Source organism: Maylandia zebra, linkage group LG5 (assembly GCF_041146795.1).
Source record: "Maylandia zebra isolate NMK-2024a linkage group LG5, Mzebra_GT3a, whole genome shotgun sequence".
Lineage (NCBI taxonomy): Eukaryota > Metazoa > Chordata > Actinopteri > Cichliformes > Cichlidae > Maylandia > Maylandia zebra.
In genome coordinates, this window is record NC_135171.1 from 1,765,879 (window position 1) to 1,791,688 (window position 25,810).

Genomic DNA, 25,810 nt, shown 5'->3' on the forward strand with positions numbered 1-25,810 from the left:
GACACCGGCGGACGGGCCTGCTCTCTGCACAAATGATGGGAAAGCGTCAGTTATGAGTTTCACTTCAATAAGCTGCTGCCTGTGTTGTCGACGCGGTGTTTACTTCTCGGATACTGTAATTCTGAAATTTCTCGCTGTCTGTCTGAATGTAATAGAAAAGCCAGCCGGATGGAAACGCGCTGTAAATATAGTTGGACCGAAGCCTGTCAAGCCTCCGATACGTGTTTGGCACTGATGTTATTTAGCCTGGGGCTAATGTGGGATACCTGTGTGTCTGTGTGTGTTAGAGGTGGCCAAAAAGAGACATTATATACTTCAGTAGGAGGTGACATGCTTATTAAAACATTCTGGTAAAAGTATTGATTTAACTTTTTTACTCAAGTAAAACTGAAAGTGCAGGTTGTGAAAAATAGTCAAAGAAAGTAAAAAGTAGGACGTTTCTGTGCAAAACGGAACCTTGTGCTGTATTAATCTAATAAAATGATATTAGTATATGGTGCTGTGTTCCAAAAGGATAACTGGAGGTGAGCCTGAGGAAAGCAGGGAGGATCATCCAGTCACACTCTGTTCACACCACTTCCTGCAGGATCCACTCTTGTGTTATACTTATGTATATACACACAAATACACATGTGTATGTATATATGTGCATGCATTCTTTTTATTTGTACATACATTCATGCCATTCATTGCTTTTTTTAAATATATTTCTTATATTTTATTTATTTATTTTTTATGTTTCTTATATTTTGGACACCACTGTTGTTTGTGAAGCTTGCACACAAGAATCTCACTGACATGTGCTGCACCAGTGTACCAGTAATGTGATGTGACAATAAAAGTGACCTGATAGAAACTGTACCTCTGTCTAATTACCCCTGTTGTGAATCAGTTATGTAGAACATGAGCACAGATAAAGAAGGCGAATGTAAAGCAAACAGTTTTTGTTGCCTACACCGTAGACGGTGATTTAGGGAAAACTCACAATCAGATTTACAAGTATTTGAAAATTCTCTTGACAGTAACAAAGTAGTGAACGGGATTCTCCTTTGTGTACAGACGGTGTTCATGTGACCTGGGCCTGTGCTACAAAGCCAGGGTTTCTTACTGTCATTTGATTGGCTCACCCTAACATCAGTAGTCAGGAACACGAAGCTGGTTAATGGTTCTTAGTCGTGATGGGCGTGGCATTGGCAACATCTGACCAATCACAGTGAACTGCGGCTTTGCAAAGGATAATTTAGTATCAATAGTGCTTCATACGTGCAGTTTGGTTAATAAGGCCAGAAAAGAGCTTCCGTATTAACGACACTTAGAATCCTCCCAGGGATCTTGCTGTCTGACCACAGAATCGACGGCTAATAACATCACGGAGAAGCTCGCAGCTATTAACGGGAGACTGAGAGACCAGTGTCGAGTGTTAAAAAACAGCTTGAAATTCTCAATTACCTTCGGCGCCAGCTCAAGGCTGGAGCCGAACAACAACTCCCTGAAAACGACTGTGTTGAGTCTGTTCCTTCCCATTCCATGCAAGACCACCTGGGTTGGCTGGAAGACTGTTTACTTAGCCTGGCAGGGCGAAGGACACTGTCTCAGCTGAACTCTGGACACGCACACACAGACATATACACTGATAAGCACTCACTGACGCGTCACCCTCCCTACCCCGGATCCAACGCCACCTCCAACGCTTACCTCCCCCATGATGTGGACATCGGGTCAGCTGGAGGCGCAGTCGAAGATTGCAGCGGTCCCAGATCAGATGTACACACTGGAACTCTTTCCCATGTTGCTGTCTGTGTTTATTGTGTTATGGTGTGTTGATATCTGTGCATTCCTGGATTATCCTTCTGTGTTACACATTTCAATGTTTTTTTCCTCGCTACCTGGCCTGACCTGTCTCCCCAATGTGATGTTTGTGTTGTATGTACGGTCGGAGGTCTGTCATCTTGGTTGTGGGCAAAAGACCTGCAACTGACAAATAAAGGCCATCTCATCATCTCATCTTCGAGGAATAGCGATGCTATTTTCCGGAGACTTGGCTGGTCACAGTGATCTCTTTGGACCTGGCCTGTTAACTTAAACCACAACACTGTGTAACAGCAGCAGTCTCTTGTGTTAAGTTGTTTTCGTTTATGCCTTCTCTTGTTGTCTCTGTGAATATTCATCTAATTAGGATAACTATAATAATGCAGTAAAATAGCTTACTGGGCAGCTCTTTGCATTAGCTATTCACACATACATAATCTGCTTATCTGTGCTATCAATATCCTGCCTCTGAGAAACATTGTGTTGAGCTGCGTCTCTCACTGCTGAAGTAACCATGACCCAGCAGAGCTGAGATGTTGACACAGCTGAAACATACGTGGAGAAGGGGAATTGTGTGCAAATCTCCAGATGTGTGGGTAGACCTTTGTCATGTCAGAATATACAGACATGTGACAAACTAAAGGACAAACATGAAACACAACAAGTGCAATGTGTGTCAATGTTGGTTAGGTCTCATTCAAGCCCTGGAACCAGCCCTGGGCCTCTCATAAAACAATCTAACGAGCAGATACGCATTAAAAATATCTATCTATCTCTTAACAGTCCCCCTTTTTCATTTCTCCCCTGAGAAATGAACTAATCCCTTATTTATCCATTACATTTACTTACATGTTAAAAGCCTAGAATATAACATAAGTGATTCTGCTAAACAAAACAAAGCCTTTCAATTGCCCAACCCTACCTGTCCCCTCAACGGGTTGTATGTTTTCAATGTTTCCTCATTAGTTTGTCATAATTACTTCTATCCACAATTAATAAATGAAACAAATAAATCACGTTGTGAGACAGCACCTTGCATTTACACAAGGCTGTGATCTGCCCTAAATCCATGTCCTTCACCCCCTTTTCAACTAGAATCCCAGTTTAATTTTCTTTCAATCCCAGTTTAAAACTGACTTCCCTCAGCGCACACTGTAACTCCAAAAAGATGAAATTAGCTTTTGCTGGTAAAAGGTCCTACTTTACTTTTGTCACTGGTTTGGAAACAGCCTCTATAAAGTTAACCTGTTTCCTCTTTAAAAAGTTACCTCGTTTCTTCGTTAAACTCAGTCCTGGTTTCTTCGCCCCCTTTAACGGGTAACGCATATCTTTTATGCTCACATTTAACCTTTGTCTAACGAGCTTTCAGTCTCTTAGGCTGCGTTCACACTGCAGGCGAAAGCGCATCAAATCCCAATTTTTCAAATCCGAAAATGTTTTTGACCCTCTGCGACCCATCTATCCCATCATGGTGTGACAGTGTGAACGGCACAAATCCAATATTTTCAAATCCGATCTGGGTCACTCTCGTATGTGGTGCTGAATCCGATACATATCCGATGTTTTAGAAAGCGACTGCTGGTTTACGGTCAGGTTTTTTACGTCACTGACACAAGACAGACACCAATTATCAGCGCCGGAGGAGACATCGTGAAGGCTTCCTGGCCATCCGGTGAAACTGCTGGGAAGACAACGTGAACATTTTCTTTGTACTGATCTGCAGATTCTGACAGAAATCTACAGCTATCCTCTGAAGCAGCAGTAAGGATCATTATTAGGTTATTCACATTATTATGTAAATAACAAAATAAAGCAAAAATTGGGAAACGTAAAGTCCGAAGTCTTTATATTAAGGCCATCAGTCAAACATACTGTTGCTCTGGGTCTAAGCAGAGCGCGTTGTGTGTGACGTCTGCTTTTGCGCATGCGGGCGCTCTGAGCGTTCACACTAGAGCGTGTTTGCTGTCACATTTTATTTGTAGTGTGAACGAGCAGACAAAAACATCGGATTTGATCAAAAAATCGGAATTGAGCATCAAGACCTGCAGAGTGAACGCAGCCTATGAGTTAGCTCTGTGACAGATTAGCGCCGCAGAGTTTTGGAGAAGTTGGAGTTTATGAAGGGACCTTTTAAGGAGACCAAATAAGAGGGAATTGCAGTAATCAATGCGGGACGTAATAAGACTATGGACAAGGACGGCAGCAGCATGGGGAGGAAGGAAGGGGCGGAGTCGGTTAATATTACGCAAGCGGAAGTAAGCAGACCGGGTTATGTAATTAATGTGAGACTGGAATGAAAGAGTATTATCAAGTATGACACCCAAACTCTTACCCTGAGGGGAGGGAAGGGTGGGAGAACTTGCCTCCCTGCATTCGTGCACTGTACTGAATAAAACAGGTAAAGTGTGATTTTTCTGGATGCAGCAGTTTCATTCGTTTGGAACTATCACTTTAATTATGCAGTCTCATCATCTTCTCAATCCTGGCGCTGTAATGTAAGCCCCATGGCTCTGTGAATGCAGCACTGTGGAAGAGATGAATGGGGAGGCCCCGCCCCTGCTCAAGAAGAGGAGGAGCCACCAGAAACAGTCGGGTCACCACCGGGATACCTCAACCAACTGCGCACAGGTCCTCTGGCAAATGCTCCGTTTATTTCACGTCTGTGATTAAGGTAAGCGTTCATTTCAGTTATCCTCTCTCTCTGTTTACAAATCGTTTAATAACTGGACAAAAGAATTATCCTGTAAATAGGAAAACAAATGTAACTTTACATTTAATAAAACACTCTTGTCTCCAGCATAGATAATTAGCACTTGTGAAATGTTAAGTTATTGGATGTTATCAAATTTTCCACACAAGAAAACTAATGAAATATACACATGTCATAATTTAACATATGACGTTTAGTATGCACTGCCAATATTCAAGGAAGCTCAGTTTCAAGTCCACATAATAAAACAAGCAGTGTTTGTCAGGGGATATGGCAGGAGTGCAGGAGAAGGCAGGCTGGACGGGGAGATTAAGTAAGCACAGGTATTTATCGCTCTAATCCTCTGCCTTTTTGAATCCTGTGGCCCTGATAAGTAGAAATGGGCTTTGCCAGTGAGAAGTGAGCTCAGGCTTGGACATGCAACTGTTTATGTAACACGGGGGAACTGGGGTGACATCTTAAGGGTTGCAAAGGACTAGATAGGCTTAGGGTTCAGTCCTCCATTCTCCAAAGCATCAGATGTGTATAAACTCTATGTACATCCCCATCCCCAGGCTAAGAAATGAACTTTTCAGACCACTCTCTCATAATCGAGTAGATGTGTTGTTTAAATGTGCATATTTACATGCTGATAATAAAATTTCTCAGTTAGACAAGAACTAGTCAATCTTACCAATATACTATTTCAAAAAGAATAAACAACATATTGAAATAAACCTTTAAACACAAAATAACAGAAACACACCTGGAAGAAGACACAGGACATACACCTGAGTGTCTTAAATAAAATTTGCTGCAGGTAATACAAAGCAGAGAAGGACTGACAAATACACATCACTGACAGACGGCGTGGAGTGGACAGGAGTGGACCCAAAGGCAGACGAACGAAACGTGGAAACAGAACTAGATTGGAACTAAAAGCGTGCCTTTTATTATGGCCGAAAACAAAACATTAACCAAACATGAAAACCAACTAAATGAGAAACTAATCACAAGATCCTAAACTTGGAAAACGAAATAGACGAAAACCAGGAACACTAGAAAATACAAGAACAGTTGAGACTTGGGAAGTTAACAGATGATGAGCAGAGGGAGACACAGCTGACACACATGAACACACACAAAGATGTAGACTGTGACAACAAGAGACGTGGAACACGCAGACATAGGGAGACGGGGCGGGACACAAGGGAGGGACACAGACGACAGAGAGACAAGGACACACACAGAGGACAGATGGACAGACGGACACACACAGAGGACAGAGAGACACAAGGACACACACAGAGGACAGAGAGACAGACGGACACACACAGAGGACAGAGGGACAGACGGACACACACAGAGGACAGAGAGACACAAGGACACACACAGAGGACAGAGAGACAGACGGACACACACAGAGGACAGATGGACACACACACAGAGGAAAGAGGGACAGACGGACACACACAGAGGACAGAGGGACACAAGCACACACAGAGGACAGATGGACAGACGGACACACACACAGAGGACAGCGGGACAGACAGACACACACAGAGGACAGAGGGACACAAGCACACACAGAGGACAGATGGACAGACGGACACACACACAGAGGAAAGAGGGACAGACGGACACACACAGAGGACAGAGGGACACAAGCACACACAGAGGACAGATGGACAGACGGACACACACACAGAGGACAGCGGGACAGACAGACACACACAGAGGACAGAGGGACACAAGCACACACAGAGGACAGATGGACAGACGGACACACACACAGAGGACAGAGGGACAGACGGACACACACAGAGGACAGAGGGACACAAGCACACACAGAGGACAGAGAGACAGACGGACACACACAGAGGACAGAGGGACAGACGGACACACACAGAGGACAGAGGGACACAAGCACACACAGAGGACAGAGGGACACAAGCACACACAGAGGACAGATGGACAGACGGACACACACAGAGGACAGAGGGACAGACGGACACACACAGAGGACAGAGGGACACAAGCACACACAGAGGACAGAGAGACAAGTACACACACAGAGGACAGAGGGACACAAGGACACACACAGAGGACAGGGACACAAGGACACACAGTGGACAGATGGACAGACGGACGCACACAGAGGACAGACAGACAAGTACACACACAGAGGACAGAGAGACACAAGGACACACACACAGAGGACAGAGACACAAGGACACACACAGAGGACAGAGAGACTCAAGGACACAAACAGAGGACAGAGGGACACAAGGACACACAGAGAAGGACAGAGAGACAAGGACACACACAGAGGACAGAAGGACACAAGACACACACAGAGGACAGAGACACAAGGACACACACACACAGAGGACAGAGACACAAGGACACACACAGAGGACAGACGGACACAAGACACACACAGAGGACAGAGACACAAGGACACACACAGAGGACAGACGGACACAAGGACACACACAGAGGACAGAGGGATGCAAGGACATACACAGAGGACAGACGGACACAAGGACACACACAGAGGACAGAGGGATGCAAGGACACACACAAAGAGGACAGACGGACACAAGGACACACACACAGAGGACAGAGACACAAGGACACACACAAAGAGGACAGACGGACACAAGGACACACACAGAGGACAGAGACACAAGGACACACACAGAGGACAGACGAACACAAGACACACACAGAGGACAGAGACACAAGGACACACACAAAGAGGACAGACGGACACAAGGACACACACAAAGGACAGAGACACAAGGACACACACAGAGGACAGACGGACACAAGGACACACACAGAGGACAGAGGGATGCAAGGACACACACAAAGAGGACAGACGGACACAAGGACACACACACAGAGGACAGAGACACAAGGACACACAAAGAGGACAGACGGACACAAGGACACACACAGAGGACAGAGACACAAGGACACACACAGAGGACAGACGGACACAGGGACACACAAGAACTGTCCTTTATACACATAGGTTTCATGTGCTTTGATGCTACAGTGCATCAAATGAAAACGCAGACGTTTGGTATTTTTCCTTTGTATAGCTGAATAAATGAAACCTCACTTACTGTAATGATTTATTTCAGCATCATATCGACTCAAACCTGACTCTGTGTACTGAGGCACAGTGCATCAGTGCACACAGTAACTACAGTCACTTAGTTATATGTAGACACCGGAGTAAACTGGAATGCTGCAAACTTTGGCTCAGCAGCACTTTCACATGTGTTGCGTGGTGTAATGTATAAGTACATGTTTCCACTGTCAGCATGAATAACTGATGTGATTTGTGGTTGTTCAGGAAACTACGGCTAAGATGGGCCAGAAGGAGATTGTTTGCAGCTGGAAGAAAAGCACCAGTAACATCAAGGACGTGTTTGACTTCAAGGGGAAGATGGGCTCGTGAGTACTTTTCACTCATGGTGATGCTTCTGTGTGAGGAACCTCTAAGCCTCCCGGAGCACTCAACACACTTTATGCAACATTCACACAAGCCCTGCTTCTGTGTTTCTAGCTAACTAGCTTTCTAGCTAACATTCTCACATATTCAAAGTATCTTGCCTAGCAGAAGACCTGCTCTATCTGCTGAGCTGCAGGCACCCCAGACTACGGAAGCCGTTTCTGCCACAAAAAAGCATCCATAACTCGAAACTTTGAGTTATCTTTCTCAAAATTTCCGCTTATTAACTTGAAATTTCGAGCTAGCTCTGCCAATCAGTAATCTATGTGAAGACGATATATATTTTCACTTCCTTCTCAGTTGAAAAAGTTCTATATTGTTGTTTAGTAACAGGAGCTAATAAATCCAAAGTTGGTTTTCCACACAAACACATGAACAGAGAATGATGATGTAGGAACTGGTCTGATGTCACCAGTGGAAACAGGCTGAGCCGTGGAGCTGACAGGAGACAGGATGCATTTGCTTTCATTAACCTCTCTCAGGTACATCCCAGTCATGCTCAGGGCTGCAGTGCATGTGTGAACCTGTTACTATTGTACTGTTAGATATGCAGCTTCTGGGTTGGGACATTTGGATTGGCTGTGGCCTTTATGTGTGGAGTGTGTATGTTCCACACACCTGTGTGGGCTTCCTTTTGGTACAAAGGTGAGCATGTTACATTTACTGGTGATTTCAAATTGTCTGTAAGGTTGATAAAGTGTTGAATATGTATGCAGTAAATGAAATGTAACTTTGGTCATCATTAGGACCAGAACAGCGCTATAATGTGCCTCAGTTCCACAGTTCTCTGTGAATAATACACAATGTTAACACAATGTTATGGGAAATGAAAGAAGGTGATCCTTGCTGTGCTGCTGTTACTATCCAGATGGGAGTATGCTGTCTGCAGAATGCAGATAATTGTGTCACCCACTCCCAGATTTGGTGTGCAGAGAGTGAAGACTGTTTTCCCCTTGTTCCACATAGGCCACATCTCTGTATCACCTTCATGTGATCTGAGGGCAACTGGTGGATAGTTGTAAGCTCTGACAGCGCTGCCTCAGTGCAGGAAGCAGGCAGAATGCTTTCCACATGCCCAGTATTTACTGGTTAGGCTGAGGCTACTGTTTCCACACTCTGAAATGGTTACTTCGTAGACAAACCCGAATGGAAAAGTTATAAATGGATACAAGACAGCTGGTTGTAAAGGTTTCTCATACTGTTTAAAAGTGTTTTGGCTGCTAACCTGGGAGATACTGGCAGTGTTGGGAAGGTTACTTTTAAAATGTATTCCATTACAGATTACAGAATACATGCCCCAAAATGTATTCTGTAACGTATTCCGTTACGTTACTCAATGACAGTAACGTATTCTGAATACTTTGGATTACTTAATATATTATCGTGCTTTTTACAACAACGTGAATGTACTATTGCTGTGTGATTTATTACCATTACTGAAGGTCCGCGACTCCAAACTGTAGTAAAGGGACCTCTGACTAATACGGCGGGGTCCCTGTCGGCTCGTAGCCGAAAAATAGCTTTACTTTGTTGTGTGGGTCAACTTTTCTTGCGAGAGACAGAGAGAGGCGTTGAAAGGCTGCTCCAACGGAACTTATTGTTTTCAGAGGGAAACACGAACATGGTGTACAGTCGAGTCTTAATAGCTTACTTACAGCTGGGCTCGTCAGGCTCTCTTCTTGGCTGCAGTGGTTATTATTATATTTACATGCTTCCAGCTCCCGTTTTTCCTCGATGACAACTCGTACCTTTCCACTCCCCTTTTTCTCCCTCCTCGCGCTCACAGACCCATAACGTGTATGGCAGTCCATTCTCCCTGCAACACGGACTACACTGCCCATGATGCTACATTCTTTAGAGCTATGCTTGTAGCATTCTGCCTGTTAGCTTAGCACAACAACAACAACAACAACGAAAAGGCGCTCTCTCACCCAGGAAACACACAGTCGCAGAGAGAGAGAGAGAGCGTCACCCTGTAACCATGGCAACCGTAACGCTGCCGCCTGGAACAACAGAACGTAGCTGTCAAACAAACCCAAACAGTCCTGACCCGCGACAATATGAAACAGGAAAGTACTGCAGTGTAATCCATTTATTTCAACAAAGTAACTGTATTCTGAATACCACCTTTTTAAACGGTAACTGTAACGAAATACAGTTACTCATATTTTGTATTTTAAATACGTAACGTGGTACATGTATTCCGTTACTCCCCAACACTGGATACTGGCTTCACTAAATCAGTGAAGAGCAGCAACGTATTAAATTAACGTTAGGAGCTGTTTAAGAGCGAGTTAATAAACCCGTCACAGAGTGCATGAGTAAGGCTCCTGTGTGTGAGACGTCAGTCTGAGAACATCCTAGCACTGCTTCATTACAGGATTAAGTGTCTGGCTGCCTACACTTGTGAATGGATGTGCTGAATGTACTTAAAGGCAGGTGTTATGAACAGGTGTCGGCGTCTGTGTGCAGGTCAACACGTGCTGTTCCTCAGGAAATGTAGAGCAGATTTGTTGTACACAAAGTCAAATGAAGTGGTGTTTATACATCATTCTTCTAGCCTCGGTCATCATTCAAAGCACCGCGTTGTATGAGACGTGTTTATTGATTCATACACACACACATTAAACAGTGTTTATCTCATAGCCACAGCGACAGCTGATTTAGAATCAGCAGGTAACAAACATGTTTGGATGGTGGAGCCAGGATAAAAACCACACAGGAAATGCAGGAACGGTTCGAAACCAGAACTTTGCTGCTGTTAAAGTTCAGTCTGGTGGTGGTGGGGGGTTGGCATCAGTGTGAACGTAAGGAGGTAATTGTTGCTTTAATGTTAGTTTCTCAAACATACCACCAGATGGTATTTACTTTACAGTAGGTCAGGGGTGTCCAACCCCAGGCCTGGAGGGCCGGTGTCCTGCAGGTTTGAGATCTCACCCTGGGTCAGCACACCTGATCACATAATTAGTTCATTACCAGACATGTTGAGGTCATTTAGCCACTTAAATCAGCTGTGTTGGATCAAGGACACATCTAAAACCTGCAGGACACCGGCCCTCCAGGCCTGGGGGTGGACACCTGTGCAGTAGATCATTCCTCCACTGTGTCAATTAGTGCTCATCTGAATCGCTTTCTATGAAATGATATGATCGAAGGGTTTTGGTCTTGGATGATGTGCTTGCCACTGTCCTAATTAAACTTAGTATTTCTTTCACCCCTTTGAATTTTACCTGTTAAAAAGCAAACCCAGTATAAATGCTTTCAAATGAGGTAATAAAGAAGTCGTGGAGCTTATGTTTGAGCAGCTAGCCCCTGCTTGTTCCAGGGGTCTGTAGTACTGCTGGATCCATCACCCTGGGAAGATGTTTCTGTAGATCTCTGAGAGGATTGTAAGAACAAACAAAATAAAACTGTTAACCAAGATAAAGTTGTTTCTAGCATTTGATCAGGCTGTCATTAATCCTCTTTGATGTTTTTGCACAGGGGCTCATTTTCAGAGGTTTTCATGGTGAGAGAGAAGAAAACTGGGAAAATGTATGCTCTGAAATGTCTGAAGAAAAAACATCTCGCCCATAGCAACCTAGAAAATGAAATAAATGTGCTGAGGAGGTAACAAACACACACACTTATTCAAATGTGTAATGAATAAAGTCTAGCGGTGACTAGTTCTGCTGCCTAACATGTCAAAGGTTAAAGAGAATAAGAACGAGTTATCCTCCTGTTTCTTACTATTTCAGGATAAAGCACGACAATGTGGTGGGGCTGCAGGATTTCTACGAGAGTCGAACACACTACTACCTGGTCATGCAGCTGTAAGTGGAACTGTTTAGCTGACTTTCTATTAATGTTTACCTTGAAATAATGCAACACTGACAATTATTACTGCAGTATAATCTTAACAATGCGAGTACACAGTGTGTACAGAACAGTAACAATTCAGCCTTTTTTGCTAAAATAGGCTGAATTATTGTTCAAATTGAATAAATAATATTGGTACAAACTAATATAGCTATGTGTCGTTCCTTCATGCCACCAAGCCTTTAACCCCTTAAAGGCTAAAATGATTTTTTTAAATGGAGTTTATTGAACCATCTGATAACTTGTATTATTACCATTCTTTGCTCATTATTGGCTGTTTTCCAAAATACACCAAGCTGTTATATTTCAAATCAAAAACAAAAAGGTCGGCTTTAATCTTTAATCAAATATCCACATTCTTCTCTTTCCATTTCTATTTGCATTGTTCACAGAACCACTGCGGCTGCTATAAGACAGAGATGTCTTCAGCTGGCAGTTTAATCCAGAACATCCAGTTCTCCTTAATGATGTGCTGTTACTCCTTAGGGACCCCCATTCTTTGCTGCCACAACTCGTCAATAAACGGGTCCAAATCCAATATTTTACCACCTTGTATGGATGAGGCGGTTGTAGCAGACCTTTTACTATCTTTACACAAGAAACTTTAAATATTTAGAAATCCGTGTTTCCTCCAAGCTGATAGAGTTGTTCAGCCTTAATTTTATTCTGTTGCATAAGTCGGGAAAAGATGATTTAAACTGCTGGATCAGCCTCTGCATATCACTCTGTGGATGGATGGCAACAGTTAAATGGCTTTCTTAAAATCAATGATCTTATCTCAACAATCCCAGTTGTGCTGGATGCTGTCTCAGCCACCACAGGGCTGGGTACATGCTGGACAAGTCTATCACAGGGCTAACAAACAGAGACAGACACCTACAGCCAGTTTAGAATCACTAATTAACCTGAGCTCACTAACTGCATGTTGAAGGAAGCTGGAGTATGTGGAGAGGATCCACGCAGACATGGGGAGAAGTGCACACAGAAAGGATTTGTACCCAGGACCTTGTTGTTGCGAGGCACTGCTAACCACCGTGACACTGTGCATTCAACGTTACACTTTACAAAACCCCAAATCTCAAGGAGGTCTACAAGCACGAACATAGAGTCAAACACCTTAAAACACATTGTTTACCCTCAGTCCAATTCACTGTGGTTAGAAAGTGAGACGTGCACTTTATCAGCCCATCTATCCACAAACACCACTGCTTTCATTGCTCTACAGCTTCAGCCTCCTCAGACTTCATCATCAACAATAAAACATTAAGCTTCACGTCTTGGAAAAATCAAAGGAATTACTCAGCTTTATTGCTGTGCTAAGGAAACTCATAAACACACAAGAAAAGAAAACTTTGAGCTAAAGAACAGGAAAACATAGAAATGTGGAATCTAGCACCTACAGGTGAACCACAGAACTGCAGAATACGCAGCATGACAATGCAACAACAAGTAGACGGAGACTAAGGACATCAATGCACACAGGGTAACGAGAGGATGGGCAACAGGTGGGAGCACAGCTGGAACTTATACAGACTAACAGGACAGGAGAAGCAAAAGTGAAGACTGGACAAGAGACTCAAAATAAAACAGAAAGTACAATAAACACAGAGACAAACACTAAGATGCTGGGACAGGACAGAAATAGACATGAGGAGAAGGCCGACTAAACGTGGAACGTGGAGCACCTATAAGGTTTCTGTTGTCATGGTCGACTACCAAGTCTGAGCGACGAAAGCAGAGCAGATGTAGAACCCTGCGTGGCAGGCATGGGTGGAGGCAGAGACCCTCAGATGGCTTGGCTGGAGGCTGGTGATGGTGGCGGAGACCCTCGGAGGACAGAACTGGAGGCTGACGAAGGCGGCAGAGGCAGGGACCCGACACAGACGGAGGTGCCCTGGTACGGGTGGAGCAGGGCCAGACGGCCACACGGTGACCTCTGACCTGGGCAGAGCAGGACCTGAAGGTAAGAGATTACCTCAGGCTCGGGTGGAGCCTGACCAGACAGTGCAGAGACCTCTAGTGGGACAGGACCAGACATTGTGAAGACCTCTGGCAGAGCAGGACAAAGTGGCGTGGAGAGCTGTGGTGGAGCAGGACCAGGTGGCAGCAGTAAAAACTGCTAAATCTTACCAGTCCAAAGAAAACCCAACATTTACACAACTGTGTGCAACTACATTAATACCCGTATCACATCTGGAACATGACCTCTGTCTGTGCAAAGTCTGATGTGAAGTATGTAATACTAGATTACCACGTCTCCTCACAATGTTCATCCCAGGACACCTGCATAATGATCTTCTATTAGATCATTATAGATAATCCCTATGTGCACCTGCATGTGATGGATATGGAAATGGGAATATGCATACACAGAATTCAGCTACGTAGTACTTCACAATCTATTGCTTGCTGCTGCTGCTGCTGCTGGTAAGGTTAATAGTATAATTATAATGCACATATTTTCCCTCAGCCCCCTCTCTGTCTTTCATTCTGTCCTCTTCATGTTTAATGTCTCAGTATGGAGGACTTCTGAATGTAGACATGGTTCCATGAGAGGGGCCTCAGGTCACTCTGCACTACTGAGCCTCACAAAATATCCCCTGAAGTGGACCAGTCATCCACTCATGAACAGGGGGCTGGCCGCATCACCAGCAGCAAAAGGAGAGGCGAAGGAGACGGGATGTCTTCAGTGGCTTGCAGGGGACCAGGCCTGGCACTGGCAAAGAAAGTGACGGGACCACTCAGGTCTCGGTTGGGTGGTGAGGGATCCACAGGCACTGGTGGAGCAGGAACCATGGATTCAGGGCGCTCAGGCACAGACACAGGGGGAGCCATGGACCCTTGAGGCATTCTGGATCTCTCAGCAAAGAAGACAGGTCCCACTGCAGACTGGGGCTGTAACAGTGCTGGGTGGGACCCTCCAGATTGTTAGGACGCACCGGTGTGTGTGTGTTGGGCATTCAGCCAGCTCGGTTTGCACAAGCTACACCGCAAAATCTCCAGTGTTACATTAACACTGGAGAGTGTCTATATGTGTCCACTCTTTTGAGTGTTAAATGAACACTTTTGACAGTGTTGTATGTTTAAAAGTAACCTAGTCAGTTTTCAAGATTTACAAAGACTAACACTGAGCAGTGCTGATTTTCTAACACTGGAATATTTCTAACATTTTGAGTTATTTTCTAGTGTTAGAAAACCAGCACTGCTCAGTGCTACTTTGGCCTTAGCGGTGCAAGTTTCTCTCCTTGTTTGTTAAACAGAGAACTGGGGAAATGGCAGTACTGTATGCAGTTAGTTAGCACAAGGGTGCTGATTTCAGATGGCTCTGATTCACACAGATGATGGACAAACCTGTCACAGGCACATTTCCTAAATGCTACTCGAAGTCTGTTTGCACAGCGGAACAACATTTTCGGTTATTATATCATTCGATGGACCATGGTCGTCCTTAGTCTACCGTCCTGCAGAAGTTCAGAAGACCTGATTGCCAGACATAAACGCTGATAACTCTTCTTCTGTTTTGTGCAGGGTATCAGGTGGGGAGCTGTTTGATCGCATTTTAGACAAAGGTGTTTATACTGAGAAGGATGCCAGCAAAGTGATCAAACAGGTGCTGCAGGCTGTCAGCTACCTGCATGAAAACAGCATTGTGCATAGGGATCTTAAGGTAAGACTCAAAAGAGCCACCATAACAAAGACAAACATGCTCCCAGTAGCAAAGTGAAAGCCACAGATGTTGACATGTTTGGTAAAATGACTTTAACAGATGTTTAATGAGTGTGTTTGAACATTTTAGGTACGTTTCTGTATTTCATGTCTTGCTTTTCCTGTTCTCTCAGCCTGAAAACCTGCTGTACTATAATACAGATGAGAATGCAAAGATTATGGTGAGTGACTTTGGTCTGTCTAAGACGCTGGAGCATGGAGTGATGTCTACAGCCTGTGGAACACCAGGATATGTTGGTGAGTTAACCATTTCTCTGCATATGTAATAGACTGACATACTTACTGTTTTTCCCTCTGCAGTGATAGACCATTTGTACATTGTTGCTGTGGGAAAGCACCATTTTACTGTACTACAGCTTAATACCACAAACAATTACTTTGGTCAAAATCTCATCACACTGGAGCAAGAAAAAACCCAGTTTTCATAAATCAGACAGTTATTGTGTATGTGCTGAATGACAGTACGTCACCTCCCAGGAGTCACTGGGTGGGGTGCTCCATCGTCCTGCTGAGAGGCTTCAGTGCTCATGTGGGCAGTGACAGCACGAACTGGAGGGCTCGTTTTGATTTATTGTGAACGTAACGAGCAGGTGGAGCAGCAGGAAGGGAACTCTGGTCAGCTCTGTTGTTTTTTATGTGATATATAAATAAACTGGACTTTGATCTTATTATTATTGAAAATGTCGTGAAATCGATCCATGTAGAGCAGAGTCACAAACCACGGAGGCCCCAGAAAAGTGCAATCAAACGATGAGTTTATTAACAGCCCGGAGAAAACATCAACATATGTCTTCTGACCAAAATACAGGCTGTGGACACTTATACAGCAGTGGGGTACACGCCCCCCCATGGCGTCAATGACAGATTAAAATAGGTTCCAGACATTAGTCACAGTTAATCGTACATCTTGTACATCTTTAATAGCTATAAACAGACATAGAACTTCTCATTTTGATAACACCTTCCATACAAGTAATAATCTTAAGCCCTCAGGGTCTCTGAGGCTAATTCTTGACTCTGCTCATCTGTTACCAAGTAGAATAAAATGCAACAGGTCTGCAACAAGAGGCTGGAAACATTTGGGCCTCTGCTCAGGCCTATTCCTAGATTATATGTATTATATGTACTGTAAGCATGCATTGCAGTTATCCTTCTATGTTCCAGTTTCCCTCAGCATGTATCACCTGGACAGTCACGCCAGTGAAGCTTAAGACCCTCAATGAACTGAACATCAACTCAAAATAAGCTCAGATATGCAATGTGTATAAAATACTTCTAACCGTACTTGTAATAAAAGTTAACATAATGGAAGGATCCTCAAATGGACATCTTCAATAAACAGCTGTAATGCAGTATCAATACTGTGAGAAATATTATTAGATGGAATAATGCTGTAAAAGGCAACTTTTTGCCTTTTCTTTTGAACCATATATTAACTTAGCTTTAACACATTAGCTTTAACGAGACTTTTTCTGGAGTGGAAACAGTGTGTTGTTTATAATGGTGCTTATATTGCACGTTGTTTGTCCTGCTTTCTGCAGCTCCGGAGGTTTTGGCCCAGAAACCCTACAGCAAAGCAGTGGATTGCTGGTCAATTGGAGTCATCACTTATATTCTGTAAGTACAGGCCTGCACGTTCATAATAACATGGCTAACTGTATACATGAATATTCACTGATCATTTATGGAGAACTGCGAACATTCATCAGTTATTGATTTTATTCATATTCCAAAAGTCAGAAGTACACTTGTACAATATTAGAGTCACCACATACTGCAGTATTTACTTCCACTGTGTAACTGTGGCTCCAGCAGTAGCTGGAGCTGGAAGGTTGGGCACTGAACACGAAGCTGTGTGCTCCACAGCCCAACAGTGTGAAATATAAATAAGACCAGAAGGATCTGTAAAGCTCATCAACTCATCAAAGACGGGATCAAATGATCTCTGCTGTAAAAGCATCCATACATCATAGAAAATCGATCAAATGTTGATAATTTTAGAAAAACATCAGCTCATTCTGAATTTGGTGGCAGCAACAGGTACCGAAAGGTTGGGCGGGGCCACGTTTACCACCGTGCAGCATCCACACTTTTCATAATGTCTGGGAGCTGAGGAGGGAGTCGTTTGGATTTGGGGAAAGGAATGTCGTCCTCATCTCGTATGTGAACGTAGCTGCTGTCGTGGCTCTTTGTCTGTGCAGAGCCTGCAGAAAGTGTTGTGTGGAGGGGAACGCATCTTCTCTGAGCTTTGGTACAAAGATGGCAGCTGCATTTCCTGATCATGTTCACAGAGAGCTTTAGTTTATGGCGTGGTTCAACAGGTCACATACAGTGACGTGCACGACAGAAGGATGCTGTTTTTAACTACGCACACAGATTTCCCCAGTTTCCTGGAATCGTTTGAGGATATATTGCACTGTTTTTCTTTTCTTTTGTGGCCCTCTACCAACTTCAAGTGAGAAATGTTGCTGCCATCATATTCAATGTATCCATCTCAAATAGCCAGTTTTTGAACTTTTCCAGTTTGCATGAATATTTGTACTGTTTATGAGACTGGGGAAAGCTGCAGTCAGCTGGATGATGGAGCATGCATCAACATATGGTATAACTATATACCATTCATGTTTTATTAATGTGTGCTCACATGAACTTTACAGGAAGCCTGGACTGTTTTCATATTTTCACTAGCCAGTACTCAGACATGTAATGTATCTGTCTCAAATTACAGCTCCTCAGTGAAAGTACTTTTATATTTAATAGTCTGAGACATTTATGCTCAAACGCTGCTTCACAGCTCCGTGTCGATGGTCCATAAAAAGAAGAAAAGTGTTTGATAAATGAAGCTGAAATTTCACAGCCCTCACTATCAATGTTCATATTTTCTGTTGTAACATTTTTATCCAAATCAGAGATGGTTGAGCAGAAGGTGGATTTGAGACCCAACAGTGTCAGTTTAAGCATTTCTTTGTCCTGCTGTGTAAATCAGTGCAGCTTGTTTCACGCTGCTTAACAACATTTCTGTGAATGTGTTTGTGCTGAAAGGCTTTGACCGCTCTGCCCGTTTACTACAGTAGCTGAGGAAACCCAGCAAATTGATGAAACCCGCGTCAGGGCATATTGTATAAATGTCATATAAGCATGACGATGGCTGCTAAAGTAATCCAGAGTTGATCCAAATCGGCGGTATCTGAAAGGCTGTGTGTGTGCTGCAGGCTCTGTGGCTACCCTCCATTCTTTGAAGAAAACGAGAAGCGTTTGTTTTCAAAGATCATGAGAGCTGAGTACGCCTTTCATTCGCCCTTCTGGGATGACATCTCTGAATCAGGTATGCTAACAGCTACACACCACAGTTTTCAGTACTGACCCTCCTCTTTCCTTCATTAGTACTCGATGTAAATAGCTGAGACTGGGTCAGATAAACCACAAGAAATATGACAACCAGTCCTTTTTCTAACACACTTACATTACACTAGGTTGCACTGTTTCACTATCATTTAAAGAGGGAATTATTCATGTGACTGTACAGACTAAGTTCCAAACCTGGCAAAAATCACATGCAGGATCTAAAATCACAGCTTCCCGGGAACATTAGCCTGACACTGATCCATCATGCAGATGTCAGTGTGAGAACAGTGCAAATCTTGATCCACCTCGTTTCTTTATATTTGACCTCCAAGGAACCAGACTTTCTTGTCATTTTCGCCCCTCAGCTGTAAAAGTGTCAAGTGTAGACACTCAAGTTTGTGCAATAACTCGGCAATGAGGCAACTTAGGAGCTTCAAACTGATACCACAGGTGTATCTACTAAAAATCTTGGACCAGTTTGAATCTCAGTGACCTTGCAATGAAGGTCAAGGTCAGAGGTCAAGTTTTATGAACATCTAAAAGGAACAGTGAGAAAGCAGACAGACACGCTGACATGACTGGGAAGATAGAAATCCAAACAGACCAGACACGGAGATGCAGGGAGGCAGGAGTACTCCACCCAACAAAAGCCACAGCGGAGTAACACGAGCAAGCAAACATCAGCGTGATCTGTCCTGAATACAGGGAGCAGAGCAGTGATTGTTCCAGCTGTGGTGGCCTTACTTTTGTGAACAAACACAGCATTGCTTATCCTCTTCCTCTTTGAAAAACTCCACTTTGAACTCATAGAATTTACATCAAACAAACAAGCTTTATTAGTCACATACACAATCATGCAGAGTACAACATGCAGTGAAATGTTTTGTGTGTGAGCTGCGGACAGGCTCCAGGGCTTGGTTTTAGCATGGGCCATCAATCTGCTCCGATCGCTCAGCAACAACAAGGCACTTTCATCCAGGACACTGCTGCTTTTCTACAAGTCAACCTTCTGTGTGAACTCTAGATAATCTTGTTGTGAGAGTCCAATCAATCAGCAGCCGTGTTTGGCACCACCGAGCATCCTCCTGTTTGTGGGTTCACACGTTCTCTTCATATGCAGGTGTTCCTAATGAAGGGCTTTAGATGTGTTTTCGAGAGCTTTAATAAAACTGTGTGTAACATAGAGGAATCATGCTACTGTACGCTGAACTGAACTCTGTCCATATTATGTGTCAACAGCCAAAGAGTTCATCAAGAACATGATGGAGAAAAACCCCACTAAACGCTTCACCACTGAACAGGCACTCAGGCACCCCTGGTTAGTGCTTTGCCTCTTAAATGTCGTAATGTTTTGGACAATGATTACACATTTTAAACCACATAATCAACATGTGACTGAAGATAGCTTTCTGCTTGATTTATGAACAAAAGTGTCAGCTGTTTATGAATTACAGTCTTTTTCTGAGAGAGTAATTGGTTAGTTGATATAGAAGCAGCTTCGTGGACACGTGAGAAACTGATCTGGTCTAATATCTGGGGTTCATTCCAAGTCTTCAACTATTTGGTTGTCAGCAGGATGAAAAACCAAAATAAGGGAGATAGCAAACATTGTATGATTGGCCAAATCAACAATCATTCTTAAAAAGAAGGAAAGTTATGGCCAGCTATGCAAGACAAAGGCCTGAAAGACAGAAGACAGACCTCGGTTAAGAGAGAACACATTATGTTTGTTTGTCTTACTACTTTTGAGCCTCGGAGAATGTGGAACAAAGACTATCTCTATCTGCCCGATGATGGTGTACAGACGCAACATTGTCCAAATACCCAAGAACCTAACTGTACGTCTGCTCATGTTACCCTCGCAGGATTGTTGGAGACACAGCTAGAGACCAGGACATTTATCAGTCTGTGTGTGAACAGTTGGAGAGAAACTTTGCCACATCCAAATGGAAGGTAATGGCTAATCAGGGCTCTAGAGTGCGACCAAATTGGTTGCAAATGCGACCAAATTTTTCAGTGGTGCGACAACAAAAAAATATTTGGTTGCACCTGTGCGACCAAATGTTCGGGTAGCAAAAAAAAAAAAAAAAAAAATCTGCAACCTTCCCTGTGGTCAACAACAGACACACATTTTGCCCCTATCGTGGACTAAACCAATCAGAGATAGTCAGGGGCGGGACCTCTCTGATTGGCCGTGGTCCAGTTGAAAGTGCAGGTGGAAGTGGGAGGCGAGTAGCTTGAATAAAGCGTTATCAACTCATTAGATCCTGAATCGACTTTTAAACATAACTGTGTTTTGCCAGAAACCATTTCAACAACAACCAAACAGCAGATGAGAGCAGGTACACGGACTCCACACAAAGACGTAAACACAGACCCGACGCATCAGGATCAGCTTTGTCTTTCTCGGCTTTCTCACCCGCCGGCCCGTAGACGGACACGCTGTCGGAGCTTGTTCAATACTGAAGAAATTTAAACTTGATATGCAGAACATTGTAGAATATTTTTAAGGTTATCTGCTATTATAAAGCCAGACCAGGAAAATCTCCTTCATGTTTTTCTGTTTTATTCTCAGTTACTTTCACACAAAGGCATCTGCTGTGATGTTCACAATTCTGATGAAGTCAGTGCTGATAAATGATCAGAGTTATAATATTTCTGACTGTCTGAGGCAAAGTTGCATCGAATCGGGACTTTGAAAACCGGAATCGAATGGATTGTAGAAATCAGTGATGATACCCAGCCCTAGTGAGCAGCCTCGGCACGACAGAAGTGGATGTAGCTGTAATAGGAAAAGAACTATTGCTAACTTTTCTGTTAAGGCCTGATGCTTCTGAAATTCATAGCCAGTGCTCTGACACGGTGGCATCAATCTTTGAATGCTGAAAAAGCACAGTGTATCCAGAAAAACACATTATATCAATTATTATAAAATCTGTGTGCGCCTAACTTTTGTACCGGTACGCCCATGGCAAAAAGTTAGTCTAGAGCCCTGCTAATGATTGGAAAGGTGACTACATACGCCACGGGTGTCAAACACCGGGCTGGGGGCCCAGAATTGGCCCAGCAGAGACTCCAGTGCAGCCCATTGGACGACTCTGGAAAATGTGCATAAATTGTAATATTTTCACAAGTTTTACTGCTTTTCCTGTTGATGGAGAATCCCCTTCAACTGCCATTCACATGTATTAACACAAACATGTTAATCCATAAAACATCTGCTATAAGGATTCCATTAAGACATTTTAATATTGATGGAATTCAATATAATTCTATCAATAAGTAGTTCAAATTAAAGAGGATAGAGGAATCCTAAAACAAATGACTTATGCCGTATGAGAAAACAAAAACAGTATGTCTAAACAAACTTGCACTGCGTACCTGTTCCACCTCTATAGACGTACAGACCTAGTAAAGTTTCTGAAATAATGGAATTATGAACATATGTTCATAATTCCAGCAGGAGTTCTCTAAAAGACACTTTTGCTATGCTAGATGTTTTTCTATACAAGATGCAGGCTGCACCAGTAGTAACTGCTCACTTTGTGGATCTCCAACAGCAAGCCTTCAATGCAGCCTCTGTAATCCAGCACATGAAGAAAATGCAGTTGTCCCACAGCGTGCCCTCCACACCCGCCCTCCCCATACCGAACATCAAACCAGAGTCCTCGTCCCAGAACGACTTGGAGCCTGTGAGAAGCTGCCAAGATCAGGCAGACCCCCTTGACCCCAATGGAAACCCTGTCCAGTCTGCTAGTCTTCTCTCCTGGAGTGACTGTGACCTGGAGACAGGACTGTGTCCTTCACTGAGAGCCAGTCAAAGCGAACCAGGAAGTCCTCTCAGCACTGAGGAGTCCAGACAAGTTCATACCTTCCATTCAGAGAATGATGCTCTCTTTTTCCAGTCTCAGAGGTAATTAAACTGCTGACCCCTTCCAGCTGCCGTCTGATGTATCAGATAGAGAGAAATAACTAGAATTAGATGGCCAGAGTAAGGAGCAAACATGCTGTTTTAGGCTTTTCCAAACTGCACTACATCTTTGTTTACTTTGCTTCTTTTATGTGTATATTTATACTGTTTCAAATGATGCTTAAATTGGTAAACTGATTATTAAGACCTCCAGAGTGATGCTTTATATAATTTGCCATCCATTAGTTGGCTTTGAATAAATCCTGAGTGTGTTGCAGGCTCGATGCAGTGGCTCCGGGGAAGGACCAGCCGCTTCAGTCTGGTGTGTGCTGCATCATGTGATTTGATGACGAGATGCAGGTAAATGGCCCCGTGTGTATCCACGTTTAAATGTCAGCTGTACTTAACAGCCATAACACCCAAACCCCCTCTCTAATATTGTGCAGGCCTCTTCTTGCTGCCGTAACAGCTCTGACCCATCAGGGCACCGACAAGGAACCTTTGGCGGTGTCCCGTGGCGCCTGGCACATCTCCCGGGTATTTCCTGAGTTGTTCCTGAGCAGTGTCTACAGTGTCCAGAGACCACAGCTGTCTACCAATGCTTTAGAGGGATGTGCTTGATCAGCAAAAATATTTAGGTGGGAGGTACCAAACAAGCAAGTCTGGCTACCTGCCCACTACGTCTGGGTGCAAGCTTTGGGTAACCGTTGGGGCAGTGTCAGGCGACGCGAGGTCGAGAGACTGTCACGCCCACAGTTGAGAACAAAGGTCTTAATATCCAGCCTTATGCGAACACTGATCAGAGTGCTACATAGTGTTTCCCCATTTTAATAATAAAGCATTTTCATTATTCATCAAATATACATTGATATAAGTCAATATACAAATAAAATAAAAAGGAGTAAAAATGACTCTTCTGGTGGCTTACTTTCATGTGTACAGGATCTTTAAACTTGGTAGACTAGCAGGTGACTCCAGGAGTGTGAGAAGAGAACTCTGTCGCCACACCATCATTACACTTGGTTTTCAATGAAAGGTCGTTGAACACAGAACCATTCATATGCGACCTTGCTGATAGTTAACTGGTCTTAATGCTGGTTGTGCATAGGTGTAAACTTTGAGTTTATATGATGGATCACAGAGTGACCTGTGTGTGTGTGGAAGACGACACATCTCAGAGAATATCTGACCTATACTTTGCATGATTTAATAAAAAGAAGTTTAAATAAATGAACAAGCACAGAGTTTGAAAAGGACGTATTCCTCTGTATTTGGAGTAAAGGGATTATGTTACAATGCACATCATGTGAGAATGTGCTGAAGGCTAATCTGATTAAAGCAGAATTACATAAACTGAATGGAACATGAAATGAATCACATCCATGTGTGATGGTATTTCTGTGTTAAATAAGATTCAATGAAGTGATTTTAAAGGTCAAGTTTAAACTTTGTGTTAAATCATGTGATTGGACGATGTGACGTCCAGTAGAGAGGAGGGAGAAAGGGTCCGTGTGATGTTGTGTGAGAGGAGCAGATGTGAGATGTTCTCAGTGGAGACAGTAGAGGGGAACAGAGTCCAACCTGTGAACTGATTTGGTCATTTGTGGCTCGTCATCACGTCGCCGTGTTAGACGGTTCGTTCAGAAGGATTTCGACTGACATCATCCTTCACTGAATGCCCACCTGCTTTCCTGTCCAGTGATCATCATCACGGGGATGAGGAGTGTTGGCTTTATTAAAGTACAAAACCCCGCTGGAACACAAGACCAATAACTGCACGACAAAACAAGGCAAGAAGGCGCTCTGCGTTTGTGGCTCACGAGGGAAGGATTCCTTCACCTGAACTCAGCTCACTTCGACTGATTCCTTCACTGCAGCTCTTTTTATTGTCAGCAAGCAATCAATCATGAATATGCAATTACAAATACACGTGACCTTCTTAAGCAGGCATCTCTGAACATCAGTGTCTGTATTCTGTCTGTGCGTGTGTTTCCAGCTATACTATCCATAGACATACGACCTTTCAATGATCTTAAACTGTGTGTATGAGGCATGCAGAACAGCAGAAGTAAGAACAGTAACGTGCAACAGGTGTTGTCTCAGACGAACATTTAGTCTTGCACTTTGAAGAAACAGACTAAAGCTATCAGGAAATTATCAGGTTGAGGCTGCTTCCTCTCATCTCATGGTACACATGCACACAGAATCTAATCAGACCTAATGAGGATGTGATTTTTATCAGCATACAGATGATTATATATTTCTAAGCATAAATGAAAATATAAAAAATATCAATTCCAACATTCCCTCCTGTTTGTCGTTTGTGCCAGCTATTCGTAATATATAATTTAGTGAATTTTACAATTTAAGAAAGTTAAGCAGACTTGGGTTCAAGATGTTGTTGATGTGGCCCTCTGATGCAACTCAGGTTTCTCATGTGGCCCCTTGTAAAAATTAATTGCCCACCCCTGGTGTAGAGGGTGGAAATCAGCCAGGACAGCTCATGAAATATAATAATAATAATAATACATTTTATTTGAAAGCACCTTTCAAAACACTCAAGGTCGCTGTACAGAGTAGAATAAAGCAACATAAAAGCAAGCAGTTTACAGAATCATAAAAGCACAAGACATAAATAAAATAGCAGAGTGGAGAGGTTATGTGGGTATGTGGGTACATTTATTTTGTACAAATGGGATTTGAGCTTGGACTTAAAGAGAGAGAAGGAAGAGATGTTTCTTAAATCAGGAGGTCGGGAACTCCAGAGTCGTGGAGCAGCTGAAAGCTCCCCGTGGTGGCAAGACGGGGGGAGGGGACGGAGAGTGAAAGGGAAGAAGAAGATGTGAGACACAGAGATGGGGCGGTGATCTTAACCAGGTCAGAGAGATATGGAGGAGAGAGATGATGAACAGCCTTAAATGTGTACAAGAGTATTTTGAAATTGATG

General features: G+C 43.4%; 1 protein-coding gene across 1 annotated transcript; it reads left to right on the forward strand.

Annotated features, from left to right (window-relative positions):
- The first annotated feature begins 4,303 nt into the window (after positions 1-4,303).
- Positions 4,304-25,058, forward strand: LOC101475130 (calcium/calmodulin-dependent protein kinase type 1D). Its single transcript, XM_004571424.5, has 13 exons — positions 4,304-4,480; positions 7,866-7,966; positions 11,508-11,633; positions 11,762-11,836; positions 15,411-15,549; positions 15,722-15,845; positions 17,150-17,225; positions 18,821-18,933; positions 20,193-20,271; positions 20,819-20,906; positions 22,514-22,866; positions 23,142-23,223; positions 23,310-25,058. The coding sequence occupies exons 1-12, from the start codon at positions 4,349-4,351 to the stop codon at positions 23,203-23,205; spliced, it is 1,470 nt and encodes a 489-aa protein (XP_004571481.1). The 5' UTR covers positions 4,304-4,348; the 3' UTR covers positions 23,206-23,223; positions 23,310-25,058.
- Positions 25,059-25,810: the final 752 nt, after the last annotated feature.